This window comes from Agelaius tricolor, unplaced genomic scaffold, assembly GCF_023055355.1.
Source record: "Agelaius tricolor isolate 1412-34295 unplaced genomic scaffold, bAgeTri1.0.p SCAF_124, whole genome shotgun sequence".
NCBI classification, from domain to species: domain Eukaryota; kingdom Metazoa; phylum Chordata; class Aves; order Passeriformes; family Icteridae; genus Agelaius; species Agelaius tricolor.
Window position 1 is genome coordinate 30,304 of NW_027269384.1, and position 25,578 is coordinate 55,881.

At 60.1% G+C, this 25,578-nt stretch overlaps 2 protein-coding genes across 2 annotated transcripts in view; both read left to right on the plus strand.

Moving 5' to 3' along the window:
- LOC139586550 (ras/Rap GTPase-activating protein SynGAP-like) overlaps positions 1 to 633 on the plus strand; it is a 1,321-nt gene extending 688 nt beyond the window's left edge. Inside the window, exons 3-4 of the mRNA XM_071420062.1 lie at positions 425 to 522; positions 628 to 633. Coding sequence (XP_071276163.1) covers positions 425 to 522; positions 628 to 633 — 104 coding nt within the window. The remainder of the gene's footprint in view (positions 1 to 424; positions 523 to 627) is intronic.
- Positions 1 to 25,578, plus strand: part of SYNGAP1 (synaptic Ras GTPase activating protein 1) — a 51,736-nt gene that overhangs the window by 6,968 nt on the left and 19,190 nt on the right. The window contains 12 exon segments of the mRNA XM_071420063.1: positions 650 to 687; positions 689 to 772; positions 867 to 972; positions 9,333 to 9,430; positions 12,854 to 12,975; positions 16,122 to 16,275; positions 16,405 to 16,503; positions 19,504 to 20,058; positions 20,431 to 20,575; positions 22,586 to 22,730; positions 22,813 to 23,049; positions 24,977 to 25,178. Coding sequence (XP_071276164.1) covers positions 650 to 687; positions 689 to 772; positions 867 to 972; positions 9,333 to 9,430; positions 12,854 to 12,975; positions 16,122 to 16,275; positions 16,405 to 16,503; positions 19,504 to 20,058; positions 20,431 to 20,575; positions 22,586 to 22,730; positions 22,813 to 23,049; positions 24,977 to 25,178 — 1,985 coding nt within the window.

Sequence of the window (25,578 nt, forward strand, 5' to 3'; positions counted from 1 at the left end):
GGTTCCCGTGTGGATTTTTGGGGTGTCTCGGGCACCAGGTCAACCCCATCTGTGACTGCTGGGGGATGGGGGCCCCCTGGATTTTGGGGGGGGTCACCCTGAGTTTGGGGGAGCACCCAGAGGCTCGAGGGGGGTCCTGGGGGTCCCCTCGGCTTCTCTGAGACCCCTCCCCAAAATTTGGGGACCCTCCCACCCCCATCGTTCCCCCCCCCCATCCTTTGGGCCCCCGGGGCTACCCCGGTACCGGGGGGGGGGTTCGGGGGGCTTGGGGGGGGGGGGGTTCGAGGGGGTCCCCACGAGGTCCCTGGGACCCCCCCCCCCAAAATTTGGGGACCCCCCCCCCCCACCCCCACTCGTTCCCCCCCCCTCCTTTGGGACCCGGGGCTTCCCAACCCCCCCTGCCCGATCCGGGGCCCCCCCCCAGGATTTCGGGGACCCCCCCCAGAGTCGGGGCCGGTCCCCGCCGTGGGCTGCGGTTGCCGGAGCAACGCGGGATGCGGGCGGAGGATGCGGGAGGAGGATGCGGGTGGGCACCGGGGGGGGGGGGGGGGGGGCGCTGGGGATGGGGGGGGGGGGGGGGTACCCGGTTATTTTTGGGGGTGGGGGAGGGGGGGGGGGCTCGTCCAGATGTGACCCCCCCCCACCCCAGATGTGCGAGGAGCCCCCCTGGGCCGCGGGCCCTACGCCCCCCTCCCCGTACGAGCGGCCCCCCTGGAACCCCCGGTTCTGCATCATCTCCGGCAACCAGCTGCTGATGCTCGATGAGGAGGAGGTGAGCAACGCGAGGAAGGCTCCGGGGGGGGGTGGGGGGGGGGGTGTATGGGGGGGGTCCCCCCAAATCTCTGAGCCCCCCCAATGCCCCCCAGATCCACCCGCTGCTGATCCGGGAGCGGCGGGGGGAGCCGTGCCGGAGCAAGCTGCTGCGCAGGACCGTCAGCGTGCCCGTGGAGGGCCGCCCGCACCCCGAGCACGGTAACGGCGCCGGGGGCACCCCCGAACCGCCCCGAACCGCCCCGGGGCCCCCCGAACCCGCCCCGAGCCCCCCCGAACCGTCCCGAATGCCCCCGAACCCCCCCGAATGCCCCCGAACCCCCCCCCGAATGCCCCCGAACCCCCCCCCGAACCCCCCCCGAATGCCCCCGAGCCCCCCCGAATCCCCAACCCCCCCTGTGCCCCCCCTCCCCCCCCCTCGGGGTGTTTTGGGGGTGGGGGCGGGGCGGATTTGACGCCCCCCCGCCCCCCCCAATCCTTTCCTTCCCCCCCCCCCCCCCACCCGCGCCATGGGAGCCATGGCGACTCCATCCCATAATGCTCGCACAGGCGCTGCTGCGCTGCCCTGGCGACGGTTGCCATGGAGACGGGGACACGGGCCCCTGCCCCCCCCCACCCCCCAAATTCCCCCCCCCTCCTTTCCCCCCCCCTTTTCCAAGGAGGCGCCGCCCCCCGGGGGGGGGGAGGGGACACGAGGGGGGAGGGGGGAGGGGACACGAGGGGACACCGAGGGGGGAGGGGGGGGAGGGGGGGGACACACGAGGGGGTGGCACCGGCCCCGCCCCCACCCACAGCCCGCGGGTTTGGGGGGAAAAAAGGGAAAATTGGGGCTGGGGGGGAGGGAGAGGGGACAGGGGGACAGGGATGGGGACAGGGACAGAGGGACAGGGATGGGGACAGGGGGACAGGGGGACAGGGATGGGGACAGAGGGACAGGGGGACAGGGATGGGGGACAGGGGGACAGGGACGGGGACAGAGGGACAGGGATGGGGACAGAGGGACAGGGGGACAGGGATGGGGACAGAGGGACAGGGAGACAGAGGGACAGGGCTGGGGACAGGGATGGGGACAGAGGGACAGGGATGGGGACAGGGACAGAGGGACAGGGATGGGGACAGAGGGACAGGGATGGGGACAGGGATGGGGACAGAGGGACAGGGATGGGAACAGGGACAGGGGGGACAGGGATGGGGACAGGGCTGGGGACAGGGGCTGCCACCAATGCCAGCAGAGCTATTGGGGTCAGGGGACAGCAGTGCCACCCTGAGGATTGGGGACAGCAGTGCCACCAGTGTCACCCGTGCTGGGGACAGGGCCACCCGTGCTGCCACCAGCCTTATTGGGGACAGGGCCGCCGGGTGTCACCAGCAGTGCCAGGGGACACCAGTGCCATCCCCAATGTCCCCGTGCTGCTGCCGCCCTCCCCGTGCCACCAGGGCCACCACCCGTACCCGTACAGGGACACCAGTGCCACCCTGTCACTGCCACCGCTGTCACCCCCAGTGCCACCCCTGCTGTCACCCCTCCCTGATGTCACCAGTGCCACTGGGGACAGGGGGACAGCGGTGCCACCCACGTCACCGGCGTCATTGTCACCATCCAGTGCCACCACTGCTGCCATGCTCTGCCGCTGTCACCGCTGCCGCCACCATCCGGTGCCACCAGTGCCACCGGTGCCATTGTCACCGCTGTTCCCAGTGCCATTGTCACCGCTGCCGCCACCATCCGGTGCCACCAGTGCCACCGGTGCCATTGTCACCGCTGCCACCATCCGCTGCCATAAATGTCACCTGTGCCACCATCACCTGTGTCACCTGTGTCACCTGTGCCATCAGCGCCGCCGCTGTCACCTGTGCCCCCAGTGCCACCAATGGTGCCACCCCAGTGTCCCCAGTGTCACCTCTCACCACTGCCACTGTCACCAGTGTGTCCCAGTGTCACCAGTGCCACCAGTGTCCCCATTGCCAGTGTCCCCAGTGTCCCCGGTCACCCTCCCAGTGCCACCATCCCCAGTGCCAGCAGTGTGTCCTGTGTCACCATCCTCAGTGTCCCCAGTGTCCCTGGTCACCCTCCCAGTGTGTCCCAGTGTCCCCAGTGCCACATCCCCTGTCCCAGTGCCACCATCCCCAGTCTGTCCCAGTGTCCCCGGTGCCACCATCCCCAGTGCCACCAGTGCCACCATTCCCGGTGTTCCCCAGTGCCACCAGTGCCACCATTCCCAGTGTGTCCCAGTGCCACCATCCCCGGTGCCCCCAGTGCCACCATCCCCAGTGTCCCCAGTGCCCCCAGTGTCCCCATTGCCAATGTCCCCAGTGCCACCTCTCACCGCTGCCACCATTTCCAATGCCCCCAGTGTGTCCCAGTGTCCCCACTGCCACCATCCCCACTGTCACCAGTGTGTCCCAGTGTCCCCAGTGCCGCCTTTGTCACCGGTGCCACCATCCCCAGCATCACCACTCACAACCGCCACTGTCCCCAGTGCCACCAGTGCCCCAGTCACCCCCCGTGTGCCCCCAGTGTCCCCAGTGCCACCTCTCACCACTGCCACTGTCACCAGTGTGCCCCAGTGTCCCCATCCCCAGTGTCCTCAGTGCCACCAGTGCCACCATTCCAGTGTTGCCAGTGCCACTCATCCCCAGTGTCCCCAGTGCCACCTCTCACCACTGCCACTGTCACCAGTGTGCCACCGGTGTCCCCATCCCCAGTGCCACCAGTGCCACCACCCCAGTGTGCCCCAGTGTCCCCAGTGCCACCACCCCAGTGTGCCCCAGTGTCCCCATCTCCAGTGTCCCCAGTGCCACCAGTGCCGCCACCACCACCGCTGGCCCTGGTCACCCTCCCAGTGTGTCCCAGTGTCCCCAGTGCCGCCGGCCTGTCCCGGTGCCACCATCTCAGTGTCCCCAGTGTCCCCAGTTCCCCCCAGTCTGTCCCAGTTCCCCTCCCCCCACCCCGCTTTTTTCCCACGGCGCTCTGGCCCCGCCCCTTTTCCCACGCCCCCGTCGTGGGCGTGGCCTCCCCATTTCGGGGCGTGGCCTCCCCCTTTTCGGGGCGTGGCGTCTCCATTTTTGGGCGTGGCCTCCCCTTTTCTGGGCGTGGCCTCCCCCGCACGCCGTGCGCGCCCCCGGAGCGCGGTGGGCGTGGCCAGGGGGACGCCGTGGGCGTGTCCCGCGCGCGGTGGGCGTGGTTTGAGCGCGGTGGGCGGGGCCTGCCGAGCGCGGGGCGGCGGCGGCGGCGCCGGGTGAGTGAGGGGGGGGGGGCGAGTGTGCAAAGGGGGGGGGGGGCGAGTGTGCAAAGGGGGGGGGCGAGTGTGAGAGGGGGGAGGGGCGAGTGTGCCAAAGGGGGGGGGAGGGGCCCCCCCGGAGCGCGGGGAGGGGGAGGGGGGGGGTGGGGGAGGGGCGGGCGGGGGCGGCGCGCGCGGAGCCGCGAGCGGGGGGAGGGGAGGAGGGGAGGGGGAGTGAGTGTGCAAAAAGGGGGGGGGGGAGGGGAGGGGAGAGAGCGAGTGTGCAACGGGGAGCGGGGGGAGGGGAGAGAGCGGGGGGGGGGCTCAGGTGTGAGTGTGCAAGGGCCGGGGGGGGGCTCAGGTGTGCAAGGGCCGGGGGGGAGCTCAGGTGTGAGTGTGCAAGGGCCGGGGGGGGCTCAGGTGTGCAAGGGCCGGGGGGGGCTCAGGTGTGCAAGGGGGGGCTCGGGTGAGTGTGCAAGGCTCAGGTGAGTGTGCAAGGGGGGCTCAGGTGTGCAAGGGCCGGGGGGGGGGTTTGGGTCAGGGCAGGGCCTGGGGGTGGGGGGGGGGGGGGCTCAGGTGAGTGTGCAAGGCCTCAGGTGTGTCTGTGCCCCCCCCAGGTGTGCTTGTGTCCCCCCCCCAGGTGTGTGTGACCCCCCCCCTCCCCAGGTGTGTGTGACCCCCCCCCCAGGTGTGCCCAGGTGTGTGTGACCCCCCCCCCCCCCCCCCGCCTCAGGTGTGTGTGCCCCAAGTGTGCCCGTGCCCCCCCCTCAGGTGTGTCTGACCCCCCCCTCAGTGTGCCCAGGTGTGCCCGTGCCCCCCCCAGGTGTGTCTGACCCCCCCAAGTGTGCCCGTGCCCCCCCCCAGGTGTGTTTGACCCCCCCCCCCTACCCCAGGTGTGTGTGCCCCCCCCCAGGTGTGCCCCTCCCCCCCCCCCAGGTGTGTCTGCCCCCCCCCCAGGTGTGCCCGTGCCCCTCCCCCCCCTCAGGTGTGTCTGACCCCGCCCCCTCTCAGGTGCCCCCCCCGCCGCCCCCCCCGATGCTCTCCGGGGTCTCTCGGGCCCCTCCGGGGGGGCTCGGGGGGGCCCCTCCCCCCCCGGCTTTAGCCCCGCCCCCCCATGTGGGGCCCCGCCCCCGCCGCGCCCCCCCCCCCGCACCCCGGGGTCCCCCCGGAGCCTGCGGGGCCCCCCCGGCCCCCCCCCGGGCCCCCCCGGGCGGCTGCAGCACCGTGGCCGGTAGGAGATGGTTAATTGTGGTTAATTGATCATTAACTGATTAATTATTAATTAACTGATCGATTGACTGGGGAGGGGGCTCTGAAATGGGGGGGATTTAGGGCGGAAAAGTTCCAGGGATCTCAAAATTTCGGGGAGGAGGAGCTCGAAATTTGGGGAGGGGGCTCCAGAGTGGGGAGGGGGCTCAGAGGGGAGCAGCAGCACTGTGGCCGGGAGGAGCTGATTGGTTGATTAATTAATGAATTAATTGGGGAGGGGGCTCTGAAATGGGGAGGGGGAGGTGAATTTGGGGGCATTTTAGGGGGGAAAAGTTCGGGGGATCCCAAAATTTCAGGGAGAAGGAGCTCGAAATTTGGGGAGGGGGCTCCAGAGTGGGGAGGGGGCTCAGATTTGGGAAAGTGGCTCAGATTTGGGGAGGGGGGGCTCAGATTTGGGGAGGGGGCTCAGATTTAAGGACGGGGCTCCAAACTGGGGAGGGGGCTCCAGACTGGAGAGGGGGGCTGAAATTTGGGGAGGGGGCTCAGATTTGGGAAAGTGGCTCAGATTTGGGGAGGGGGCTCTGAAATGGGGAGGGGGAGGCGAATTTGGGGGCAGTTTAGGGGGGAAAAGTTCGAGGGATCCCAAAATTTTGGGGAGGAGGAGCTCGAAATTTGGGGAGGGGGCTCGGATTTGGGGAGGGGGCTGGAATTTGGGGAGGGGGCTCGGGGTTAAAGGGGATTTGAGGGAGGGGGGAAATTTGGGGGGATTTTAGGGGGATTTTAGGGGGTTTGGGTGGGCCAGAATTGAAGGGACCCCAAAATTTGGGGAGGGGGGGTTTGGGGGAAAGGAGTGAAAGAGGATTTGGGGAGGGGGAGGTGAATTTGGGGGGGATTTAGGGGGGAAAAGTTCAAGGGACCCCAAAACTGGGGGAGGAGGAGCTCGAAATTTGGGGAGGGGGCTCGGATTCGGGGAAGGGGCTTGGATTTGGGGAGGGGGAAGAATTTTGGGGGGGAAAAGTTCAAGGGACCCCAAAACTGGGGGGAGGAGACAGAGGAGGAGGAGCTCGGAATTTGGGGAGGGGTCTCGGGGTTAAAGGGGATTTGGGCAGGGGGAAGAATTTGGGGGAAATTCGGGGGATTTGGGGAGGGTTTAGGGGGGTTTGGGGGCTTTGAGGGGATTGGGGGGCGGTAGAATTGGAGGGACCCCAAAATTTTGGGGAGGGGGCTGAAATTTGGGGAGGGGGCTCGGGGTTAAAGGGGATTTAGGGAAGGGGGGAGAATTTTGGGGGGGTTTAGGGGGATTTTGGGGGGATTTGAGGGGAGTTTGGGGGGGCAGAGTTAAAGCGACCCCCAAATTTGGGGAGGGGGCTTGGGGTTAATGAGGATTTGGGGAGGGGGAAGCATTTTGGGGGGGGAAAGTTCAGGGGATCCCAAAATTTTGGGGAGGAGGAGCTTGAAATTTGGGGAAGGGGCCGGAATTTGGGGAGGGGGCTCAGAGTTAGAGAGGATTTGGGGAGGGGGAAGAATTTTGGGGGAATTCGGGGGAATTTTTGGGGGATTTTGGGGGGGCAGAATTAAAGGGACCCCAAAATTTGGGGAGGGGGCTCGGGGTTAAAGGGGATTTGGGGGGGGAATTTAGGGGAATTTTTTTGGGGGGTCTCCCCCGATTTTGGGGTGGGATTTTGGGGTCTCCCCGGGTTTTGGGGTGGAATTTTGGGGTCTCCTTGGGATTTCGGGGTGGAATTTTGGGGAGGGATTTTGGGGTCTCTTTGGGATTTTGGGGTCTCCCCAGGTTTTTGGGGTCCCCGTGGATTTGGGGCTGGGATTTTTGGGTCTTCCTGGGTTTTGGGGTGGGGTTTTGGGGTCCCCCCAGGTTTTGGGGTGGGATTTGGGGTCTCCTTCAGATTTTGGGGTGCGATTTGGGGTCTCCTTCAGATTTTGGGGTGCGATTTGGGGTCTCTCCACGTTTTGGGGTGGGATTTCGGTTCCCTCAGGTCAGGGATGCAATTTTGGGGTCCCCCAGGGTTTTGGGGTGGGATTTTGGGGTCCCCCCGGGGTCAGGGGCTGGGATTTTGGGGTCCCGCTGCATTTTGGGGTGGGATTTTGGTTCACCTCAGGTTTTGGGGTCCCCTTGGATTTGGAACTGGGGTTTTGGGGTCTCACAGGGTTTTTGGGGTGGGATTTGGGGTCTCCTCCAGGTTTTGGGGTGGGATTTTGGGGTCCCTCTGGGTTTTGGGGTGGGATTTTGGGGTCTCCCAAGGTTTTGGGGTGGGGTTTTGGTTCCTCACCAGTTTTGGGGCTGGGATTTTGGGGTCCTGATGCATTTTGGGGTCCCTCTGGGTTAGGGGTGTAATTTTGGGGTCCCCCCAGGTTTTTGGGGTCCCCTTGGATTTGGGGTGGGATTTTGGGGTCTCCCTGGGTTTTGGGGTGGGGTCCAGCTTCCCCCCAGGTTTTGGGGTGGGGTTTTGGGGTACTCCCGGGTTTTGGGGTGGGATTTGGGTTCACCCCAGGTTTTGGAGTGGGATTTGGGGTCCCCCTGGGTTAGGGGGTCGGACCCGAGATCCCCTCATATTTTGGGGTATAATTTTGGGGTCCCCCAGGTTTTGGGGTGGGGTTTGGGGTCCCCCCAGGTTTTGGGATGGGATTTTGGTTCCTCCGGGTCGGGGGGGGGATTTTGGGGTCCCCCTGGGTTTTGGGATGGGATTTTGGGTCCCCCAGGTTTTGGGGAGAGATTTTGGGGTTCCCCCAGTTTAGGGGTGTCATTTTGGGGTCTCCCCGGATTTTGGGGTGGGATTTGCTTTCCCCCCAGGTTTTGGGGTGGGACCCGGGTCCCCGCAGGTTTTGGGATGAGATTTTGGGGTCCCCCCGTGTTTTGGGGTGTTCTCCTGGACTTTGGGGTGGGATTTTGGGGTCCTGCTGCATTTTGGGCTGGGATTTTGGTTCCTCACCAGTTTTGGGATGGGGTTTGGGGTCCCCCCGGGTTTTGGGGTGGGACCCGAGGTACCCCCACATTTTGGGGTGGGATTTTGGGGTCCCCTCAGGTTTTGGGGTGGGATTTGGGGTCTCCTCCAGGTTTTAGGCTGGGATTTTGGGGTCCCCGTGCGTTTTGGGATGGGATTTTGGGGTCTCCCCGTATTTTGGGGTGGGGTTTGGGTTTCCCCGGGTTAGGGGTGTAATTTTGGGGGTCCCCCTGGGTTTTGGAATGAGATTTTGGGGTCTCCCTGGGTCAGGGGCTGGGATTTTGGGGTCTCACTGCATTTTGGGGTGGGATTTGGGCTCCCCCCGCGTTTTGGGGTCTCCCCTGGGTTTTGGGGTTGAGATTTGGCTCCCTCCAGGTTTTGGGGTAAGTTTTGGGTTCCCCCCAAGTTTTGGTTTGGGATTTTGGTTCTCCCCTGGGTTTTGGGGTGGATTTTGGGTTCCCCTCATGTTTTGGGGCTCCCTGACCCCCGTTTCCCCTCCGGGTTTTGGGGTGCAATTTTGGGGTCTGGGTTTTGGGGTGGTATTTTGGGTTCTTCCCCAGGTTTTGGGGTGGGATTTTGGGGTCCCCCCTGTATTTTGGGCTGGGATTTTGGCTCCCCCTGGGTTTTGGGGCTCCCTCACCCCCCCCGTTTCCTCCCCTGGGTTTTGGGATGGGGTTTTTAGCTCCCCTTGGGTTTGGGGGTAAGTTTTGGGGTCCCCACAGGTTTTGGGGAGGGATTTTGGGGATCTGGGTTTTTTGGGGTGGGATTTTGGGGTCTGGGTTTTGGGGTGGGATTTTGGGGTCTGGGTTTTTGGGGTGGGATTTTGGGGTCTGGGTTTTAGGGTGGGATTTTGGGGTCTGGTTTTTTGGGGTGGGATTTTGGTCTCCTCCCGGGTGTTGGGGCTCCCTGACCCCCCTGTTTTTCCCCCCGGGTTTTGGGGTGGGATTTTGGGGTCTGGTTTTTGGGGTGGGATTTTGGGGTCTGGGTTTTAGGGTTGGGATTTTGGGGTCTGTTTTTTTGGGGTGGGATTTTGGGGTCTGGGTTTTTGGGGTGGGATTTTGGGGTCTGGGTTTTAGGGTGGGATTTTGGGGTCTGGTTTTTAGGGTGGGATTTCAGGCTCCCCCCGTGTTTCGGGGCTCCCTGACCCCCCCGTGTCCCCCTCCGTTCCCAGATTACCACGGCGGCCGCTCCCGCAGGAAGAGCGTCCCCGGGGGGAAGCAGTTCAGCATCAACATGGACGCGCCGCCCGCGCCGCCCTTCCGGCCCTCGGTGAGCGCCTGTCGCCATGGCAACCGCGGCCTGACCGTCACCATGGCAACCGCCGCCTGACTGTCACCATGGCAACCGCGGCCTGACTGTCTCCATGGCAACCGCAACCTGTTACCATTGCAACCACGGTCTGACCTTCACCATGGCAACCGCAGCCTGACTGTCTCTAGGGCAACCGCGGCCTGACCGGCGCCATGGTTACCGTGGTCCCACATCATCTGTTGCCATGGTTACCATGGACCTCGCCCCCCCCCCCCCCCGCCCCCCACTGTTTCAGTTACCATTGTCAGCTGTCATCCGTTGCCATGGTTACTGTTGTCACCCATCATCCGTTGCCACGGTTACTGTTGTCATCTATTGTCCATTGCTATGGTTACCATTGTCATCCATCATCCGTTGCCATGGTTACCATTGTCATCTATCATCTGTTGCCATGGTTACCATGGTGGTCCCCCCCTCCAATCGTCCATTGCCATGGTTACTGCTGTCACCCGCCTCCCGTTGCCATGGTTACTGTTGTCATCTGTTTCCATGGTTACCATGGTCCCCTACACCCCATTGCCATGGTAACCATGCCCCCCACCCCATGGTCCGTTTCCATTGTATCCCATCATTCGTTGCCATGGTTACCATGGTCATCCTCCCCCCCCACCATCATCCATCGCTGTGGTTACTGTGGTCCCCACATTCCTGTTGCCATGGTTACTGTTGTCACCTATCCTCCATTGCCACGGTTACCATGGTCCCGACCCCCCCATTGCCATGGTTGCCACTGTCATCTGTTGCCATGGTTACCATGCCCCCCCCCCCCCCCCCATTGCCATGGTTGCTATTGTCACCCATCACCCGTTGCCATGGTTGCCATGGTCTCAATGCACCCGTTGCGATGGTTACCCCATGGTCACACTCCCATTGCCATGGTTACTGTTGTCCTCCATCACACGTTGCCATGGTTACCCTGGTCCCTCTTTCCACGTTGCCGTGGTTACCACAGTCCCCCCCCCATCACACGCCCATTGCCATGGTTACCAAGTGCACAACGCCCATTACCGCGCTTACACTGGTGCTCGGCCGTTGCCATGGTCACCAGAGTCACCCATCACCCGTTGCCATGGTTACCCCATCACACGCCCATTGCCAAGGTTCTCGTATTCCTCCATCACTCGTTGCCATGGTTACCATCCTGGTTCCACGCTGCCATGGTTACCATGGTCCCCACGTGGCCGTTGCCATGGTTACACTGTCACACACCCGTTACCATGGTTACCAAGTATACAACCCCCATTGCCATGGTTACTGTGTTCCCTGTCACCCGTTGCCATGGTTACCCTGATCCCATGTTACCATGGTTACCACAGTCACACCTCACCCGTTGCCATGGTAACTGTGGTCCACATGCATCCGTTGTCTCGGTTACTGGGGTAACTGTTGCCATGGTTACCCCATCACACAGCCGTTGCCATGGTTACCGCATCACACAGCCATTGCCATGGTTGCCATGGCCCCAACCAGGCGTTGCCATGGTTACCGCATCACACAGCCATTGCCATGGTTGCCATGGCCCCAACCAGGCGTTGCCATGGTTACTTTGGCCACTATTTCCACGTTGCCATGGTTACCATGGACTGTACATGCACATTGCCGTGGTTACCCCATCACACACCCATTCCCATGGTTACTCTGGCTCTCCATCACACGTTGCCATGGTTACCATGGTCCCCTTTCCATGGTTGCCATGGTCCCTGCATGCCTGTTGCCATGGTTACCCCATCGCACGGCCATCGCCATGGTTACTGCGATCCTCCATCACACATTGCCGTGGTTACTGTGGTACCCAGGCAGCTGTTGCCATGGTTACCCTGCCCTGGCACATCCCTGTTATGGTTACTGTGGTCCTGCCTGCTGCCATGGTTACCGCATCGCACACCCGTTGCCATGGTTACTGCAGCCCCCCGTCACTCGTTGCCATGGTTACCACGAACCAGCACATCCCTGTCGTCGAGGTCATTGTGATCCTGCCTGTTGCCATGGTTACCATGGTCCATCAGTTCTGTGTTGCATTGGTTTCTCCGTCCTAGGCCCGTTGCCATGGTTACTCTGGCCCTGCAGGTCCCCGTTGCCATGGTTACTGTGATCGTGCCTGTTCCCATGGTAACGGTGACCCATTGCCCCCCCCCCCCCCCCCATTGCCATGGTTACCGTGACCCCTGTGGTCCCCATGCTTGGGAACCGTGATGCTCCACTGCCCGTCACCATGGCAACCGCAGCCCTGTGGTACCCGTTACCATGGTAACTGGGTAACCTGGGGCCTGCCTCACCTGTTTCCATGGCAACCATGGGCCTGATTGCCCCGTTGCCATGGTAACCAGCTAACCCAGGTCAGGAGCCAGGTAACCCGGTCACCATGGTAACGGTTAATTGCAGACCCAGGTGACCCAGAATGACCCGTTGCCATGGTAACTGGGTACCCCAGGTATGGACGAATTCGTTGCCATGGTAACCAAGTAACCTGGATCTGGACTAATTCGTTGCCATGGTAACGGGACAACCCCAAGTGCTGAATAGTCTGTTGCCATGGTAACCGGTGACCCAGGTCCAGAATGGCCCATAACCATGGTAACCAGGTAAACCAGGTCTGGACTAATTCATTGCCATGGTAACCGGGTAACCTGGGTTCTGAATAGTCCGTTGCCGTGGTAACCTGAATCTGGAATAACTCGTTGCCATGGTAACCAGGTGACTCAGGGCCAGACTCACTCGTTGCCATGGTAACCAGGTAAACCCAGGGCCTGTGCTGCCCGTTGCCATGGTAACCACTTGAGCTGGATCTGGAATGACCCGTTGCCATGGTAACCGGGGTCACCTGGGCCCTGACTGATCCCTTGCCAGGGTAACTGGTCCGTTGCCATGGGAACCAGGTAACCAACGTCCTGAATGCCGCGTTGCCATGGTAACCAGGTTAACCGACCCCCTGTGTGAGCCGTTGCCATGGTAACCGGGTCACCCTGTGCCTGAATAGTCCATTGCCATGGTAACTGCTGCTTGTTGCCATGGAACCTGTGACCCAATGACCCAATGGTGACCTCCTGGTGACCTTTGACCCCCCAGTGATCCTTTGACCCCAATGACCCCTGAGCCCTGGGTGACCACTTGACCCCCCCATGTCCCTGTGACCCCTGGGTGACCCCTGACCTCCAGTGACCCTTGGATGACCCCCGACCCCTGGGTGATCCCCAAACCCTAAGTGACCCCTGTGACCCCCTGACCCCTGAGTGACCCTGTGACCCCATGACCCAGGTGTCCCCAGCAAGGCTTCCCCTAACCCCTGGGTGACCCCTAACCTCTGTGACCCCTGTATGACCCCTGACCCCTGGGTGACCCCTGGGTGACCCCTGAGTGACCCCTGACCCCCGGTGTCCCCAGCAAGGCTTCCTGAGCCGGCGCCTCAAGAGCTCCATCAAGCGCACCAAGAGCCAGCCCAAGCTGGACCGGACCAGCAGCTTCCGGCAGATCCTGCCCCGCTTCCGGAGCGCCGACCACGACAGGTGAGACACACCTGGGTACACCTGGGCACACCTGGGTACAGCTGGGATACACCTGGGTACAGCTGGGATACATCTGGGCACACCTGGGTACACTTGGGATACAGCTGGGATACACCTGGGATACACCTGGGCACACCTGGGCACAGCTGGGATACACCTGGGATACACCTGGGATACAGCTGGGAGACACTTGGGATACATCTGGGCACACCTGGGTACACTTGGGTTACACCTGGGTACACCTGGGTACACTTGGGTACAGCTGGGATACACCTGGGCACACCTGGGGTACACCTGGGCACACCTGGGCACACCTGGGATACAGCTGGGAACACCCGGGTACACATGGGATACACCTGGGATACACCTGGGCACAGCTGGGATACACCCGGGCACACCTGGGGTACACCTGGGATACACCTGGGATACACCTGGGCACAGCTGGGACACACCTGGGTACACCTGGATACACCTGGGTACAGTTGGGTACACCTGGGATACAGCTGGATACAGCTGGGTACACCTGGGTACAGCTGGGAGACACCTGGATACACCTGGATACACCTGGGTACAGTTGGGTACACCTGGGATACACCTGAGCACATCTGGATACAGCCAGGATACACCTGGGTACACCTGGGATACATCTGGGCACATCTGGGATACACCTGAACACACCTGGGGGTGTTTTGGGGCAGCAGATCCTGCCCCCCTTCCACAGTGCCCACCCTGACAGGTAACACCAAACACACCTGGGCACACCTGGGGTCACCTGGGCACACCTGGGGTCACCTGGGCACATCTGGGGTCACCTGGGGACACACCTGAGGGATTTTGGGGTCACCTGGGGACACCTGGGGGCACACCTGGGCACATCTGGGCACACCTGAGGGAGTTTGGGGGCACCTGGGGACACCTGCAAACACACCTGGGACACACCTAGGAGACCCGGCCACACCTGGGGACATCAGGGCACACCTGGGGACACCACGGGGGCATTTGGGGACATTTGGGGGCACTGGACCAGCAGCTCCCACAGCGCCGAGCGTGACAGGTACCGGCAACACCTGGGGCACACCTGGGCACACCTGGGCACACCTGGGGGCACCCCGGGGGGATTTGGGGGTCCCACCGGGGGGGGGAAGGGGCCCTGAGTTCCACCAGGAACTGCCCAAAATTCCCCCAAAATTGCCCCCAAAATCCCCCCAAAATTCCCCAAAAATCCCCCCAAATCCCCGCAAAATTCCCCCCAAAATTCCCTCCAAAATTCCCCAAAAATCCCCCTAAAATTCCCTGAAAATCCCCCCAAAAGTCCCCCAATATCCCCTCAAATCTCAACAAATCCTCTCAAATCTCCCCCCCCAAAATTCCCCCCAATCCTCCCAAAATTTCCTGAAAATCCCCCCAAAATGCCCTCAAATCTCACCAAATCCTCTCAAATCTCCCAAAATTCCCCCAAATCCCCCAAAAGTCCTTCCAACCCTCCCCAAATTTCCTCACATCCTCCCAAAATCCCCTCCAATCCCCAAAAAATCTCCTCAAATGCCCCCGAATCCCCTCAAACCCCCCAGAACCCCCCAAACCTCCCCAAATCTGCCAAAATCATCCCAAAATCCCCCCAAATTCCCTCCAATCCCCCCCAAATTCCCCCCAAAATGCCCCAAATTCCCTCCAATCCCCCCCAAATCTCTTTCCAACCCCTCCGATCTTTGCCAAATTCCCCCCCAAATCTCCCTGAATTCCCAAAATTCACGAATTCCCTCAAATCCCCCCAAATCCCCCCCAGACCCCCCCAAATTCCCAAAATTCCTGAACCTTCCCCCCCCAATCCAGGGCCCGGCTGATGCAGAGCTTTAGGGAGCCACACCTGCATGAACCCCCCCAAATGGCTCCAAATCCCCCCAAAATGCCCCAAAATGCCCCCCAAATCCCCCCCCAGATCCCTTGGATCCCCCCAAATTCCCGAAATTCCCAAACCCCTAAAATCCAGGGCACGGCTGATGCAGAGCTTGAAGGAGTCGCATGCGCACGAATCTCCCCCAAATTCCTTCCAAATTCCCCCAAATTCCTTCCAAATCCCCCCCAAATCCCCCAAAATGCCCCCAAATCCCCCCAGATCCCCCAGATCCCCCCGAATTCCCAAAATTCCCGATGCAGGGCGCGGCTGATGCAGAGCTCGAAGGAGTCGCACTCGCATGAATCTCCCCCAAATTCCCCCCAAATCCCCCTAAAATGCCCCAAAATGGCCCCAAAATCCCCCCAAATCCCCCCCAGACTCCCCCAGACCCCCCAGATCCCCCCGAATTCCCAAAATTCCCAAACCCCCCCGATCCAGGGCACAGAGTTTTAAGGAGTCGCATTTGCACAAACTCCTTCAAATCACCCCCAAATCTCCCCAAATGCCCCCAAATCCCCCCAGGTTCCCCCCTGGATCCCCCAGATCCCCCCGAATCCCCGGCATTCCCGCTGATGCAGAGCTTGAAGGAGTCGAACTCGCACAAATTCCCCCAAATCCCCCTCCAAATTCCATCAGATCCCCCCCAAATCACCCCCAAATCCCCTCAAAGCGCCCCCAGACCCCCCCAGATCCCTGCAGACCCCTCCCAGATCCCCCCCGAATTCCCTGAAATTCCCTGAAATTCCCTGAAATTCCCGCTGCAGGGCGCGGCTGATGCAGAGCTTGAAGGAGTCGCACTCACGCAAACCTCCCCAAAATGCTCCCGGATCCCCCCAAATCCCCCCAAATCTCCCCAGAGCCCCCCAAATCCCCCCGAAATCCCCCCAGCCCCCCCGGATCCCCCCGAATTCCCAACATTCCCGCTGCAGGGCACAGCTGATGCAGAGCTTGAAGGAGTCGCACTCCTCGCACGAACCTCCCTAAAATGCCCCTAAATCCATTTTCAACCCCCCCCAAATGCCCCGAAATTCCCCCAAATTCCCCCAGATCCCCCCCAAATTCCCTGAATTCCCGCTGCGGGGGGCACGGCTGACGCAGAGCTCAGAGGAGTCGCACTCGCATGAACTCACCCAAATCCACCCCCAGACGGCCCCAAATTCCCCCAAAACGGTCCCGAACTGCCCCCAAACCCCCCCAGACCCCCCCAGCCCCTCCGGATCCCCCCGAATTCCCGGCATTCCCGCTGCAGGGCGCGGCTGATGCAGAGCTTTAAGGAGTCGCACTCGCACGAGTCGCTGCTGAGCCCCTCGAGCGCGGCCGAGGCGCTGGAGCTGAACCTGGACGAGGATTCCATCATCAAGGCCGTGCACAGCAGCATCCTGGGCCAGGAGTTCTGCTTCGAGGTGCGCGCCTTCCTTCCGGGACCTTCCGGGACCTTCCGGGACCTTCCGGAACCTTCCGGGCGGTGCCTCCTGGGGGGGGGGGGGGGGGGGCGGGCGTGGCTCACCTGGGGCTGGGGGCGGTGCCCGCAGGTGACGACGGCGTCGGGCACCAAATGTTTCGCCTGCCGGTCGGCGGCCGAGAGGGACAAATGGATCGAGAACCTGCAGCGAGCTGTGAAGCCCAACAAGGTGGGGGAGGGCAGAGGGGAGGGGCTACGGGCAGGGGGAGGGGCTACTGGGTGTGGGGGTGGGGCTACTGGGTGGGGGGGGGGCAACTGGGGGTGGGGGTGGTCAGTGGGGTTTGATGGTCAACTGGTTATGGGGAGGGTCAATGGGTCATGGGGGTGGTCAACTGGTCAAGGGGATGGAGGTGGACAGTGGGGTTTGATGGTCAGCTGGGGTTCGATGGTCAGCTGGTGTTCAATGGGCAATTGATTATGGAGAGGGTCAAGGGGTCATGGGGGTGGTCAACTGGTCATGGAGGTGGGCAACTGGTCATGGAGGTGGGCAACTGGTCATGGGGATGGGGGTGGTCAGTGGTGTTTGATGGTCAGCTGGTTATGGGAAGAGTCAATGGGCCATGGGTGTGGGCAACTGGTCATTGGGGTTCAGTGGTCAACTGGTCATGGGGGTGGGGATGGTCAGTTGGTGTTCAATGGTCAACTGGTCATGGGGATGAGCAACTGGTCATGGGGATGGTCAATGGGTCATGTGGTTGGTCAACTGGTGAAGGATGGGGGCAGTCACTGGGGTTTGATGGTCAACTGGCGTTCAATGGTCAGTTGGTGTTCAATGGCCAACTGGTCATGGGGGTGGGCACCTGGTCAGGGGGTGGGCAATTGGTCATGGGGATGGGCAACTGGTCAGGGGGGTGGGCAACTGGTCATGGGGGTGGGGGTGGTCAGTGGTGTTTGATGGTCAACTGGTGTTCAATGGTCAACTGGTCATGGGGATGGGCAACTGGTTGTGGGGGTTGGTCAGCTGGTCAGGGGGCTGGACAACTGGGCATGGGAGAAGGCAACTGGTGGGGATGGGGTTGTTAACTGCTGTTCAATGGTCAACTGGTCGGGGATGGGCAACTGGTCATGGGGTTGGTCAATGGGTCATGGGGATGGTCAATGGGTCATGGGAATGGGCAGCTGGTGGGATGGGGATGGTCAGCTGGTGTTGGTGAGCTGGTCATGGGAAGATGAACTGGTGATTGGGATGGTGAAGCAGTGGGAATGGAAATGTCCAGATGGTGTTGAGGATTAACTGGTCATGGGAATGGTCAGCTGGTGGGGATGGTCATGGTGTTGATGGTCAGATGGTGTTGGATGGTCAGCTGGTGGGGATGATCAGATGGGGATGGGGATGGTTATGATGTCGATGGTCAGCTGGTGATGGATGATGGTCAGCTGGTGGGGATGGTCACGGTGTCGATGGTGATGGAAGTGGACAGCTGATATTGATGATCAGTTAGTGATGGAGGTGGTCAGCTGGTGTTGATGGTCAGCTGATGGGGTTGGTCATCTGGTGCCAATGGTTAACTGGTGTTTGACGGTAAACTGGTGGTGGTTGACTGACAATGGAGGTGGTCAACTGTTACTGATGGTCAGCTGGTGTTTGATGGTCAGCTGGCGTCGGTGGTTATGGTGTTTATGGTCAAGTGTTGTTGATGGTCAGCTGGTGTCGATGGTCAGCTGGTGGAGATGAAGATGGTCAGCTGGTGTTGGTGGTTAACTGGTGGGGATGAAGATGGTCAGCTGGTGTTGATGGTCAGCTGGTGTCGATGGTCAGCTGGTGGGGATGAAGATGGTCAGCTGGTGTTGGTGGTTAACTGGTGGGGATGAAGATGGTCAGCTGGTGTTGATGTCAGCGGGGATAAGGATGGTCAGGCAGTGGTGATGAGCCTGGTCAACTGGTCTTGCCGGTCACCTGTGTTTGATGGTCAGCTGGTGGGGTTGGGAATGGTCGAGTGGTGTTGGTGGTCATCTGGTGGGAATGGGGATGGTCTGTTGGTGTTCGCCAACTAATGGTGACGAGCCTGGTCAGCAGGTGTCGATGGTCATCCGGGTGGTCAGTTGGAGGGGATGTTGATGGTCAGCTGGTGATGGGGGTGGTCATGACGTTGATGGTCAGCTGGTGTCAATGGTCAGCTGGTGTTGATGGCAGCTGGGCTAAGGATGCCCAAGCCACGGTGATGAGCCCGGTCAGCTGGTGTTGAGGGTGTTCATGATGTTGATGGTCAGCTGGTGCTGAGGGTGTTCATGATGTTGATGGTCAGCAGGTGTTGATGGTCAGCTGGTGGGGGTGAGGGTGGTTAGGCAATGGTGATGAGTGTGGTCAGCTGATGTCAATGGTCAGCTGGTGTAGATGGACAACTGGTGTTGATGGTCACATGGCATTGATGGTCACCTGGAATTGATGGTCAGTGGGTGTTGATGGTCACCTGGCGTTGATGGTCAGTGCGTATTGATGGTCAGTGGGTGTTGATGATCACCTGGCGTTGATGGTCAGTGGGTATTGATGGTCACCTGGCATTGAGGATCAGCTGGTGTTAAGGATCACCTGGTAGCAATTGGGGTCACCTGGCATTGATGGTCACCTGGTATTGATGGTCACCTGGCATTGATGGTCAAGTGTTGTTGACGGTCACCTGGCATTGATGGTCAGTGGGTGTTGATGGTCAGTGGGTGTTGACGGTCACCTGGCATTGATGGTCACCTGGCATTGATGGTCAGTGGGTGTTGACGGTCACCTGGCATTGAGGATCAGCTGGTGTCAGTGGGGATGACCACCTGGCATTGATGGTCAGTGGGTGTTGATGGTCACCTGGCATTGATGGTCAGTGGGTGTTGATGGTCACCTGGCATTGATGGTCACCTGGCATTGATGGTCAGTAGGTGTTGATGGTCACCTGGCATTGATGGTCACCTGGCATTGATGGTCAGTGGGTGTTGATGGTCACCTGGCATTGAGGATCAGCTGGTGTCAGTGGGGATGACCACCTGGCATTGATGGTCAGGGGTGTTGATGGTCAGTGGGTGTTGATGGTCACATGGCATTGATGGTCACCTGGTGTTAACACTCACCTGGTGTCACTGGGGATGTCCACCTGGCCTCGATGCCAGCCTGGCCAAGGACAGCCCGTCGCGGCTCCGAGCCGCTCCGCGGGCATCACCACCGCGCGGTGCCCCGACCCCGCAGGACAACAGCCGCCGCGTGGACAACGTGCTGAAGCTGTGGGTGATCGAGGCGCGCGACCTGCCGCCCAAGAAGCGCTACTACTGCGAGCTGTGCCTGGACGACATGCTGTACGCGCGCACCACCAGCAAGGCCCGCACCGACAACGTCTTCTGGGGCGAGCACTTCGAGTTCAACAACCTGCCCGCCGTGCGCACCATCCGCCTGCACCTCTACAAGGACACCGACAAGAAGAGGAAGAAGGACAAGAGCAACTACGTGGGCATGGTGAGCATCCCCATCGCCAGCGTCACCGGGCGGCACTTCGCCGAGCAGTGGTACCCCCTGAGCCAGCCCAGCGGCAGCAAGAGCAAGGCCGGGTGCCCGGCGCTGCGCGTCAAGAGCCGCTTCCAGACCATGAGCATCCTGCCCATGGAGCTCTACAAGGAGTTCGCCGAGTACGTCACCAACAACTACCGCATGCTCTGCGCCGTGCTGGAGCCCGTGCTCAGCGTCAAGAGCAAGGAGGAGGTGGCCTGCGCACTGGTGCACATCCTGCAGAGCACCGGCAAGGCCAAGGTGGGACGTGGGGATGGAATGGTGGGATCTTGGGAGGGTTGGGATGGATGGAAGGATGGAAGGATGGAAGGATGGATGGATGGATGGATGGATGGATGGATGGATGGACGGACGGATGGACGGATGGACGGAAGGAGCTGGAGGGGGCCTGCGTGCTGGTGCACATCCTGCAGAGCACCGGCAAGGCCAAGGTGGGACATGGGGATGGGATGGTGAGACTGGGGTGGTGGGATCTTGGGAAGGTTGGGAAGGTTGGGAAGGTTGGGATGATGGATGGATGGATGGATGGATGGATGGATGGATGGATGGATGGATGGTGGACATGGGACAGAAGGACATCCATCACCGGCCCACACTGACGGTCGTGGGCAGGACTTCCTGTCGGACATGGCCATGACGGAGGTGGATCGCTTCATGGACCGGGAGCACCTGATCTTCCGGGAGAACACCTTGGCCACCAAAGCCATCGAGGAGTACCTGAAGCTCATTGGCCAGAAATACCTCAAGGACGCCATTGGTGAGCGCCAGCAGCACTGGGGGCTGTCCTAGGGGCCATGGCCTCCTTGTCAGGGGCCTGGTGGTGTGGGTGGTCCCACTCATGGCCATGAGATGGTTGGGTGGCTGCTTCTCATGGCCATGGAATCATTGGGTGGTCCCCACTCATGGCCATGACATGGTTTGGTGGCTCCTTCTTGTCATAATGAGGTGCTTGAGTGGTCCCCACTGATGGCTATGAGGTCACTGGATGGTGCCCATTCATGGCTGAGTTCCATCAGTACCATCATGAGATCATTGGGTGGTCCTCACTCATGGCTTGGTTCCATCACCACCATCATGAGATGGTTGGATTGTCCCTTCTCATGGCCATGACATTTTTTGAGATCCTACACATGACCAATTCCATCACCACCATCATGAGATCATTGGGTGGTCCTCACTCATGGCCAGGTTCCATCACCACCACCATGAGATGGTTGGATTGTCCCTTCTCATGGCCATGACGTCATGGTTGGATGGTCCCTACTCGTGGCCATGACACTGTTTGGGGTCCCACACATGACCAGGTTCCATCACCACCATCATTAGATCATTGGATTGTCCCTTCTCACATCCAGAAGAAATTTGAGTGGTCTCTACTCATGGCCATGACATGGTTGAGTAGGCCCTTGTTGTGGTCATGAGATGGTTGGGAGGTCCCTGCTCACGGCCTGGTTCCATCACCATCATCATGAGATTGTTGGCTTGTCCCTTCTCATGGCCATGACATCATTGGGTGGTTCCAGGTTCCACTACCACCATCATCATGAGACTTTGGGTGGTCCCCACTCATGGCCAGGTTCTATCACCACCATCATGAGATCTTGGGTGGTCACTTTTCATGGCCATGATGGGGCTGGGTCCCTTCTTGTGGTCATGGCATGGTTGGGTGGTCCCCACTGATGACTAGGTTCCATCACCACCATCATGAGATCATTGGATGGTCCTCACTCATGTCCAGGTTCCATCACCACCCTCATGAGATCATTGGATGGTCCTCACTCATGTCCAGGTTCCATCACCACCATCATGAGATCATTGGGTGGTCCTCACTCATGGCCGTTAGATCACTGGATGGTCCCCACTCACGGTCATGTTCCATCACCACCATCATGAGATCTTTGGGTGGTCCTTCTCATATCCATGACACAGTTGGATGGTCCCCACTCATGGCCATTAGGTCATTGGATGGTCTCCACTCATGGACAGGTTCCATCACCACCATCATGAGATCACTGGGTGGTCAGTTCTCATGACCATGACATGGTTGGGTGGTCCCCACTCTGTCCATTTGGTCATTGGATGGGTCTCCCTTTATCATGGCCATGGCATGGTTGGGTGGTCCCCACTCAAGGCCATGTTCCATCACCACCATCATGAGATCATTGGGTGGTCAGTTCTCATGGCCATGACATGGTTGGGTGGTCCCCACTCATGGCCATTAGGCATTGGATGGTCTCCACTCATGGCCAGGTTCCATCACGGTTGTCATGAGATCATTGGGTGTTCCTCATGGCCATTAGACCATTGGGTGGTCCCCCCTCATGGCCCTGTTCCATCCCCACCATCATGAGATCATTGTCTGGTCCCTTCTCACATCCATGACATGGTTGGGTGGTCCCCACTCACAGTCATGTTCCATCACCACCATCATGAGATCTTTGTGTGGTCCCATTTCATGTCCATTAGGTCAATGGGTGGTCTCCACTCATGGCCATGTTCCATCACCACCATCATGAGATCCATGAGATCTTTGGGTGGTCCCATTTCATGTCCATTAGGTCAATGGGTGGTCTCCACTCATGGTCATGTTCCATCCCCACCACCATGAGATCTTTGGGTGTTCCTCATTCATGGCCATGTACCATCCCCACCACCCTGAGATCCTTGGGTGGTCCCTTCCCCCCTCCATGACACGTCTGGGTCCCTTCTCCCCCCGCCCCTCGGTGTCCCCTCGGTGTCCCCTCGTTGTCCCCGCGCCGTGCCGCAGGCGAGTTCATCCGCGCGCTCTACGAGTCGGAGGAGAACTGCGAGGTGGACCCCATGAAGTGCTCGGCCTCCACGCTGGCCGACCACCAGGCCAACCTGCGCATGTGCTGCGAGCTGGCGCTCTGCAAGGTGGTCAACTCCCACTGGTGAGTGTGGGGGACGCGGCGGGGCTGTCCCCGAGGTCCGCGTGACGCCGTGTGACGTCCCACCGTGTCCCGCCGCGCCCAGCGTGTTCCCGCGGGAGCTGAAGGAGGTGTTCGCCTCGTGGCGGCTGCGCTGCGCCGAGCGCGGGCGCGAGGACATCGCCGACCGCCTGATCAGCGCCTCGCTCTTCCTGCGCTTCCTGTGCCCCGCCGTCATGTCCCCCAGCCTCTTCGGCCTCATGCAGGAGTACCCCGACGAGCAGACGGCGCGGACGCTGACCCTCATCGCCAAGGTCATCCAGAACTTGGCCAACTTCACCAAGTGAGGGCGGTGGCGGCGGCGGCGGTGGGAGGGACCGGGGGGGGGGGATGGGTGTGGACTGATGGATGGATGATAACAGTCGATGATAATGATGATGATGATGGTGGATGGTGGGTCAGGATGGATCACAGATGATGATGGAAGGCGGATGATGACGGATGATAACAGTCAATGATAATGATGATGATGATGGTGGATGGTGGGTCAGGATGGATCACAGATGATGATGGAAGGCGGATGATGATGGATGCGTGATGGATGGATGGTGACAATGGATGATGATGACGATGATGACAATGGATGATGGATAACCATGGATGACAGACAATGATGGGTGAAGGATGATGATGGATGATAACAGTGGTTCATGATGATGATGGATGATGGATGATGGGTCATGATGGATGATAGATGATGATGATGGATGATGATGGATGATAACAGTGGTTGATGATGATGATGGATGATGGATGATGGATGATGGGTCATGATGGATGATAGATGATGATGGGTGGATGATGGATGATGACAGTGGATGATGATGGATGATAGATGATGGATAATGGATAATGATGGGGGATAACAGTGGTTGATGATGATGATGGATGATGCCAATGGATGATGGATGGATGGTGGATGACGACGGATGACGGGTGACAGGTGATGATGGATGCATGATGGTGACAATGGATGATGATGGCTGATAGATGACGATGGATGAGTGACTACGATGGGTGATAACAATGGTTGATGACGATGATGGATGACGGATGATGATGGATGGTGGCTGATGATGGATGAGAGATGATGATGACGGACGGTGGATGATGACAATGGATGATGATGGATGGTGGATGATGACAATGGATGATGATGGATGGATGGATGGATGGATGGTGGATGATGATGGTGATAACAGTTGTTGTTGATGATGATGATGGATGGTGGGTCATGATGGATCACAGATGATGATGGATGGATGGATGGTGGATGATGGATGATGATGGATTATAACAGTGGTTGATGATAATGATGGATGACAGGTGATGATGGATGACAGGTGATGATGGATGGATGATGGATGATGACAATTGATGATGACGATGATGATGATGGAAGGTGGATGATGATGGATGATGGGTGACAATGGATGATGGATGACAGATGATGATGGATGGATGGATGGATGGATGGTGGATGATGGATGATGATGGGTGATAATAGTGGTTGATGATGATGATGGATGACAGGTGATGATGGATGGATGATGGATGATGACAATTGATGATGATGACGATGATGACAATGGATGACGGATAACCATGCATGACAGATGATGATGGATGAAAGATGATGATGGATGACGATGATGGATGATGTATGATGGATGACAAATGACACTGGATGATGATGATGATGATGATGATGATGATGATGATGGATGGTGATGGATTGATGGAGGATGATGATGGTTGATGATGGATGATGATGGATGATGGAGAACCCCCCTCACCTCCCACCCCACCCCTCACACTGGGGACACCCCTCACCTGCTGGGGCTCACCTGCTGGCCCTGCCCCCACCTGCTGGGGGTGTCCTCGCCCACCTGCCGGCCCCACCCTCACCTGTTGGGTCACCCAGCTCACCTGCCAGCCCCGCCCTCACCTGTTGTGTGTCCCCGCCCACCTTCCAGCCCTGCCCTCACCTGTTGGGTGTCCCCACTCACCTGTGGCAGGTTCAGGAGCAAGGAGGAGTACCTGGCGTTCATGAACGAGTTCCTGGAGCTGGAGTGGGGCAGCATGCAGCAGTTGGGTGTCCCCGCCCACCTGCCAGCCCCGCCCTCACCTGTTGGGTGTCCCCCACCCACCTGCCAGCCCCACCCTCACCTGTTGGGTGTCCCCGCTCTCACCTGTGCTCACCTGTGCAGGTTCGGGAGCAAGGAGGAGTACATGGCGTTCATGAACGAGTTCCTGGAGCTGGAGTGGGCCAGCATGCAGCAGTTCCTGTACGAGATCTCCAACCTGGACACGCTCACCAACAGCACCAGCTTCGAGGGCTACATCGACCTGGGCCGCGAGCTGTCCACGCTGCACGCGCTGCTCTGGGAGGTCATGAGCCAGCTCAGCAAGGTAACGCACCTGGGGCGCACCTGGGGAGCCCGCCACGGCCTCACCTGTGCAGCCACGGCCTCACCTGTGCAGCCACGGCCTCACCTGGGGGACACCTGGTGGGTGGGGATGGGGAGGGACATCCTGCCCGAGCAGCTCTGGGAGGTCATGAGCCAGCTCAGGAAGGTAACACACCTGTGAGCCCCTCACCTGTGCAGTGAGAACCTCACCTGTGTGGGCACAGCCTCACCTGTGGAGCCACAGCCTCACCTGGGGGACACCTGGTGGGTGGTGATGGGGAGGGACATCCTGCCTGAGCTGCTCCGGGAGGTCATGAGCCAGCTCAGCAAGGTGACGCACCTGGGGCGCACCTGGGGAGCCCGCCACGGCCTCACCTGTGCGGTGAGAACCTCACCTGTGC